Here is an 8,338-nt window from a genome sequence, read left to right on the forward strand (position 1 = left end):
TGTGTATTTGTAGATAGGCAGAGAAAATGTGTAATTGTGAATGGAGACGAATGTTGTAGAGAAGGAAAATGTCAGAAAATAAATTTTATTATTGTGAATGATTTATGCTAACTAGAAAAAGTATGGCCGTTTTTCATTGGAAAATATAACAGTTTTAAAAAGGGGTCAGTTTTGTGAAAACAGGGTGATTCTATTCTATACAAGTCAAAAAGTGAAAATTTTCAAACGCGTTTTGTGACAGTTTTTCTGACCACAAAATTAAAAATAATGATGCAGAAAGCTTATTTTTTGGTTCAAAAAACAAATTTTGTATTTTTTTGCAAAAACAAATAGCGCTAGAAAGAAATAAAAAAATTTTACTTCTGTAAATTTCCTACTTTTTCACTTTTTAGGTTATTCTAGTTATTTCTTATTTCTTATTTGTTTTTTTTATTTCTTTTTAGTACGCAGCTGAAGCGAAACGAAATTTTCTATACAAAATTTCGTTAACGAAATCTTGAACGAAATTTAATTTGTTTTGTTTTTGCTTTTAAACTTATTTTTTGATGTTTTTTCTTGAATTAAGCCTCAACTACATTGGCTCAAAAAGTGAAAAAGTACAAAAGTGAAAATTTTCAAACGCATTTTTGTATAGTTTTTCGGGCTGGAAAATAAAAACAAATGATGCAGAAATCTTATTTTTTGGTCTAAAAAACAATTTATATACTCTTTTTCACAATACAATTGCGCCAGCGAGAAAAAAAATGTTTTCACTTTTGTAATTTTTCAAAAAGTGGTGTATGTAGTTAAGCCTTTATTTTATTTGTACTTTTAAGGCTTGGCCACACCGGAGGGTATGCGTAAGCGGTACGGGTAGCGGTAACTATATTTGTATGAAAAAAATTCCACATCTGAACGTTGATATGTCAGTTTGACATATCACCCACCCTCCGGTGTGGCCAAGCCTTTATTATTTTTACTTTTCTATAATACCTGATTGTATTTCTTGGTTAACATGTCCGTTGTTGACTTTGGAGACTTCAAAATTTTTCGTTTCGCATCAGCAGCGTACTAGGCTTAATGAAATCTTGAAAAATTAAATTTGTTTTGTTTATACTTTAAAACTTATTTCCTGATGTTTTTTCTTGAATTTTTTATTTGTATTTTTATTATGAGTTTGCATAATACTCCATGGTATTTTTTAGTTAACATGTTCACTGTTGACTTTGGAGAATTAAAAAATTTCGTTTTCGCTTCAGGTGCATACTATAGTCTTCAGTACACAGATGTATTGAAAAATTCCAGATAATGTATAGAGTTTTCACCTACTTTTTATTTTCCTTAAGTATTTTTAAGATATGTACTTTTTAATTGGTTTTTAAATCCTTCATAAATCCTTCTGAAATACTTCTTAAATACTTCTTAGATACTTCTTAAATACTTCTTTAATACTTCTTAAATACTTCTTTAATACTTCTCAATACTTCTTAAATACTTCTTAAATCCTTCTTAAATACTTCTTAAAGATTTCTCAAATACTTCCAAAATACTTCTTAAAGACTTCTTAAATACTTCTTAAATAGTTCTTTAACACTTCTGATAAACTTCTTAAATACTTCTTAAAGACTTCCTAAATACGTTTAAATACTTCTTATACTATGTTTCCATCTACGCTAAATCCGAGATTTAGCTAAGTAGATTTAGAATAAATCTCGAGATTTATTTCAAATCTACTTCGCTAAATCTCAGATTTGGGTTCAGCTACCCTAAATCTAAGATTTTCACCTAATTTCAATCCGAGATTTAGAATAAAACTCGAGATTTATGCTAAATCTACTTAGCTAAATCTTGGATTTAGGGTAGGTGGAAACGTAGCATTAAATATTTCTTAAACATAGTACAAATAATATGGTAATATCTCTAAACGTTGTCAAAATTTGTTTGTCAAAAATGGGCATCAATCTTTCAGGTCAGCCTTTAATTTTTATAATTCAATACCAGTAAACATATATATTTGTTTTTGTTTTAATTTATAAAATGTCATTTAAAAAAATTATAAATTGAAAAATAACAAATTTTCTTTGTGTTTCTTCTCGGTAAATGGTCAATAATTGGTTTATTCGGTTTTTCTGTGTTTTTCGCCTGTTATCTAAAACAATTAAATACTTCGTAAAAACTTCTTAAATACTTCTTGAATTACTCTATAATCCTTCTTTAATACTTCTAAAACATTTTTTAAATACTTCTTCCATACCTCTTACTTCTTAAATCCTTCTTAAATATTTCATTAATACTTCTTGGTTAATACATCTTAAAGCTTTGGTTAATACTCTTAAAGCTTTTTGAATAATTCTTAAATATTTCTTTAATACTTTTTAAATAGGTCATAAATATTTATTATGTTCTTCATAAATCTTTTTTAAACATCCTAAAATAATTTATTTTATTTACTACAACTGTCAAATGTTAACCCAAACAAAATATAACAAATCAATAACTGTTATACACACCTGTTGACAAAAGTCAACAACAAAATAAAAAAAAAAATAAATAAACCGTACGTGTTAAAGCCGGAAGCCGTACAAAAAAAGTTACTAGATATGAATTTTTGCCGGCATTGTTAATTAAAAATTATTCTAAATTTAAATATGAAAATACTAATTTATTTATTATTATTAATACACATTGTGTTAGCCATCGAATCAGAAGGCACATGCTCAATAAAAAAAGAACAATGCTCAGCTAGAGCATCCAAATATGAAAGAAGTATGTTGCAAAAACTATTCCTATGTTCATTTGACCTAATATTTTGTTAATTTTTACAGAAGAAAATACTCTTCTCTATCAAATTCAATCATCAATAAAAGCCTATTCACCATGTCCAAAAGATCCAGACGATTCATGTTCCTGTCACACAAATGTAATTGAAAAAGATCTGGCGCCTTTTCAATCTACCGGAATTACAAAGAAAGCTATAGAAACTATGGGTACGTATGGAACAAAGTACCAAATTGTTGATCATACACTTTATCGCCAAAAGACATGTATGTTCCCTTCAAGATGTTCAGGAATTGAGCATTTCATAAAACCACTTTTGAAAGAATTGCCAAACATGGAAATGATTGTCAATTGTCGAGATTGGCCTCAAATTAGACGAGATCATGGTCCAAAAGGTCCTGTACTATCTTTTTCAAAAACTAATGAATATCTAGACATTATGTATCCGGCGTGGGCATTTTGGGAAGGTGGCCCGGCAATTGCTCTCCATCCAACTGGGATTGGCCGTTGGGACAAACATCGTAACTCAATTTCGATGGCTGGCAAAAAGTGGCCATGGGAAGAAAAACTTGGCAAAGGTTTCTTTCGTGGTTCAAGAACTTCCGACGAGCGAGATTCTTTGGTTCTTTTGTCGAGAAAAAATCCCGACCTCGTCGATGCACAATATACAAAGAATCAAGCTTGGAAATCACTCAAAGACACTCTTGATGCCGAACCGGCATCAGAGGTGACCTTTGAGGATCATTGCAAGTACAAGTATTTATTTAATTTTCGTGGTGTGGCTGCAAGTTTCAGACTGAAGCATCTCTTTCTTTGTAAATCATTGGTATTCCATGTGGGAAGTGAATGGAATGAGTTCTTTTATTTTGCAATGAAACCATGGGTTCATTATATACCTATTAAATCTTATCCCACTGAACAGGAGCTGGAGAGTATTCTAATATTCTTTAAAGAACATGATGATTTGGCTAAGGAAATTGCTCAAAGGGGATATAAATTTATTTGGAATCATTTGAGACTAACAGATGTTCAATGCTATTGGAAGATGTTATTGACGGAGTATGGAAAATTGATGCGGTATGAGGTGGAGGTGGATAAGAATCTCAAGAAAATTATTTAATTTATAGAGCAATGAGGAGGTTTGTATTGCTGACATTCCTTAGATATTTATAATTCGCCTTATAGTATAAAATTAGACAAACCTTTTTTACTTGTTAAAATAAATAAACTTTATACATTCCAAAAAAATACAATTATTATCCATCAAAACTTTAGGAGTTTTTTAGGGGGTAAGTAGTATGTAACTTTCGCATTCGCTAAGTCCTATTTGGGTCCAATATCTTGTTGATCTTGAAGTCAATGAACGGGTCCATAGCAAAAAGAAGATTATTATTATTCCCGGTTATATGAAGGGTGTTATATTTGGACTATCAAGGGGCACGGTAGTGCCCAGCCAAGTTCTCTAGCAACTTTGGCACTACACCCTTATTTACAGGAAACAACTCAGGCCATTTTCGACCCCCCTCTAACTTCCACACCAAAGATGCTAGAAATTTCAAACTCACTACATTTGTTGAGCTCGTAAAAACCAAACTCCTCACAAAATTTCAGCCTCCTACGATGAGTAGTTTCTGAGATATAGGGCTTCAAAAATCGCAAAAACCGTAACTGACTGACTGACTCACTCACTCACTCACTGACAGATCATCAAAATTATGGAGAACTTCCCGATATCGTAGAAACTTGAAATTTTACACGGTGATAGGACTTGTGGTGTATACAAAGGAAAAAATCGAAAATTTGAGATTTTCAATTCAGGGGGCGTGGTATCCGCCCATTTCCGCTGAATTTTCATCATATATTATAGAGCACTTCTGATTATCGTAGAATCTTGAAATTTGGTAGAATAGTAGAGCTGGTAGTTAATACAAAGGAAAAAATTTAAAACTTGAGAATTTCAGCCAGGGGGCGTGGCAACCGCCCATTTCCGCTGAATTTTCATAAATTATTATAGAGCACTTCTGAATGTCGTAGAATCTTGAAATTTGGTAGAATAGTAGAGCTAGTAGTTTATACAAAGGAAAAAATTTAAAACTTGAGAATTTCAGCCAGGGGGCGTGGCAACCGCCCATTTCCGCTGAATTTTCATAAATTATTATAGAGCACTTCTGATTGTCGTAGAATCTTGAAATTTGGTAGAATGGTAGAGCTGGTAATTTATACAAAGGAAAAAATTTAAAATTTGAGAATTTCAGCCAGGGGGCGTGGCAACCGCCCATTTCCGCTGAATTTTCATAAATTATTATAGAGCACTTCTGACTGTCGTAGAATCTTGAAATTTGGTAGAATAGTAGAGCTGGTAGTTTATACAAAGGAATAAATTTAAAATTTGAGAATTTCAGCCAGGGGGCGTGGCAACCGCCCATTTCCGCTGAATTTTCATAAATTATTATAGAGCACTTCTGATTGTCGTAGAATCTTGAAATTTGGTAGAATAGTAGAGCTGGTAGTTCATACAAAGGAAAAAATTTAAAACTTGAGAATTTCAGCCAGGGGGCGTGGCAACCGCCCATTTCCGCTGAGTTTTCATAAATTATTATAGAGCACTTCTGATTGTCGTAGAATCTTGAAATTTGGTAGAATGGTGGAGCTGGTAGTTTACACAAAGGAAAAAAATTAAAGTTTGAGAATTTCAGGCAGGGGGCGTGGCAACCACCCATTTTCACTGAATTTTCATCAAATATAGAGATTTTATATTCTACAGCCATACCTTGCAAAAAGTAGTGAAATCACAACAAAAACATTACTGTTAAAAAAAGAGCCAAGTTCTCTTATATTGAAATTATGCTGGCACAAAAAGTACTGAGATGTAAAAGTGTACCAAGTTCTAAAGTTTGGGTTCAAATTCGTATCAATAAAATTTTGATTGTTTACTTGGCAATTTTTGAAATAACTTTAAAAATCGATAATTAAGAAAAATTGTAAAGAGAACAATCAAAATTTTATTGATACGAATTTGAACCCAAACTTTAGAACTTGGTACACTTTTACATCTCAGTACTTTTTGTGCCAGCATAATTTCAATATAAGAGAACTTGGCTCTTTTTTTAACAGTAATGTTTTTGTTGTGATACATACCTACTTGAAAAAATTAAGTTGCCGGTTGAATACTACTGCAGTGTATTCAAAAAAGTCGGGTTCATCTATGCTGAAGATCAAGAACACTCTTAACCAATTTTATTTCGATATTTACGTTCGATAGGAGAACATGCGGGAAAGGCCTTGGCCGTTGTTGTGTTTATCAGGTGCAAGCGTTGCAAAATTATCACCTCTATTTAGGCTATCGTTTGTGTTACTAAAAGCATTTGCTCTAAAAGGTAAAAGTGACGTTTTAAGAAAAATATTAGAAAAGTGTGAAGCAAAAGTCTTACTTAAAATCCACTTTGAATCTACTGCAATAGCATAGACTAAAACTACATCCGTTTGTAATGGTGGATGTCTTTAATTTAAGGCTTTAATTTAAGTTCATAGAATAAACTCGAATCGTAAAAAAATTTGAATCCCTTTCAAACCACCCGCAGGTTATCACTATTTATGGTATCAAAAGTAGACGCAATTCACACTTAATTGCGTCTAGATTTAGAATTTCCTTTGAGCTCTCCAGAGTATAAATTTTTAAGGTAGGTATAAAAATAAAAACACCTGCTATAGAATAATGTAAAAAAAAACCTTTTTTTCCATTGCACTGAAAAAACAACCAAAGTCCAAATCCTTAAAAAAATAAAATTCACGACTAGATCGCACGTACTTCTGAAATCCAACTAAGCTTTTTTATCATAGCTTACTTGCAGGGTTCGGACTTTACTTCGATCGAAGTAGGTTTACTCGATTTTGGGAAAAAAAATAAAATCTACATCCCTACTTCTCTTTTTCAGGATCTACTTCTATTTCTTGATTGAAAAATATTTTTCAAACAATAAATTTAGAGAAAGGGATTTAACTTCAATTTTAAATCTGGTCGAGGCATTGAGAAATAAAGCTCAACTGAAATCTCAAATGATGAATGGAGGTAAATTATTCTTCGAATTCAAGATATAAATAAAGTTTATCAAAGTAATTTTGACTGATTTTATAGAATTCCTAATCAAAAATTTGTTAGATTATGCTGAATTAACCGTTTTACCCCAAAGCACCGTTACAACCACTAGATGAGAAAGGTTTTTTGGAAAAGATCATAATAAAAAAAAGTAAAGAAAAATAATTTTGTTTAAAAATAATTTTTTTTAGAATAAATTTTTGTAAATAAATGTTCTGAAAGTTTAATTAATTTGAAATCTACTTCCGAAATTTGGGATCTACTTCACTTTTTTTTCAAATTTGCTTCGAAATTTTGAAACTGAAGTCCGAACCCTGCTTACTTGTGGATTATAAGAACTGTCTCTATATAAATTTTAAAAAAGAATTTTGTTTGATATACAGGAAGGGTCGGCATCGAAAACAAATTTTTGTTGAATGAAAAAAAAAAAAATATGTTTTTTTGACTTTTTAGAGAAAACCTTAAAATGCAGTGTGCAGTTGCAATTGCTTTAAATATTACGTGTACAAAATTTAATCAAATTCATTAGAGCCGTTTTTGATAAAATGGCAATAACTTAAAAATTTGTATTGCAACTACACTTTTTAAGCGCGATAATAAAAAAACAAAAAAGGTTTCATACAAACAAATCGAATTCGAGATAATCAGATATGACATTACGATGATAGAGAATGCGAAAAAAGTGGGTCCCGCAGCTGTGTCTACCAGTCTTTCCCTATACCGACGCCCGACCTTAGGCTACAGGAGTTTCCCTAAGGAGTAATTGAAATTTTATTTTTAGGATTAAAATTAACAGTACCTGCCATATGGCCAAAATGGAAAAAATTGTTTTTCTCAAAAACGACTCTAACGATTTTGATTTAAAATAAAATGCACGACTGGGTTTGCACGTACTTGCTCTTGCTGTTTAAAACACTTTTATGTTAGTTTATTTGTAGATTTTAAGAGCTGCCTCTATATAAAGTTACAAAAATTTTGTTGATGTTGGGGAAGAGCCGACATTTAGGGCAAAATTTTGAAAAATTTGTATGGGAGGTACACTTTTTTGACTTTTTTGAGAAAAACTAAAAATGCAGTTTTATTGCAATTGCAAAGTTTAATCAAAATTGTTAGAGCCATTTTTGAGTTATTTGGTTTGAATTGAAAAATTTGTATGGGAGGTACACTTTCTAAGCGAGATATAAAAAAACAAAAAAAAACAAAAAAACAACTTTCAGAATTCCATAAAAATCATCTGTACCAAATTTGAAGAAAATCCGTCCACCCGTTTAGGCTTTGGAAATGTGTACAGATGGACGTACAGACGCACAGACGCACGGACGGAATTGCGAGACCCACTTTTTTGGAATTCTCCATTATCGTAATGTTGGTTTTGATTAAAACCTCAAATTTTTTTTCGACACGAAACCAATACTTGCCCTATAAAGCAAGTAAAAATTAAAACGTTTTATAAAATTTTAATTTTATTTATTTATTTATTTATTT

At 31.3% G+C, this 8,338-nt stretch overlaps 1 protein-coding gene across 1 annotated transcript; it reads left to right on the forward strand.

Moving 5' to 3' along the window:
• The first annotated feature begins 2,526 nt into the window (after window positions 1–2,526).
• Window positions 2,527–4,015, forward strand: LOC129916251 (O-glucosyltransferase rumi homolog). Its single transcript, XM_055996095.1, has 2 exons — window positions 2,527–2,745; window positions 2,805–4,015. Exons 1-2 carry the CDS (start codon window positions 2,628–2,630, stop codon window positions 3,875–3,877), a joined length of 1,191 nt encoding a protein of 396 aa, XP_055852070.1. The 5' UTR covers window positions 2,527–2,627; the 3' UTR covers window positions 3,878–4,015.
• Window positions 4,016–8,338: the final 4,323 nt, after the last annotated feature.

The sequence above is a fragment of the Episyrphus balteatus genome, chromosome 3, assembly GCF_945859705.1.
Source record: "Episyrphus balteatus chromosome 3, idEpiBalt1.1, whole genome shotgun sequence".
Lineage (NCBI taxonomy): Eukaryota > Metazoa > Arthropoda > Insecta > Diptera > Syrphidae > Episyrphus > Episyrphus balteatus.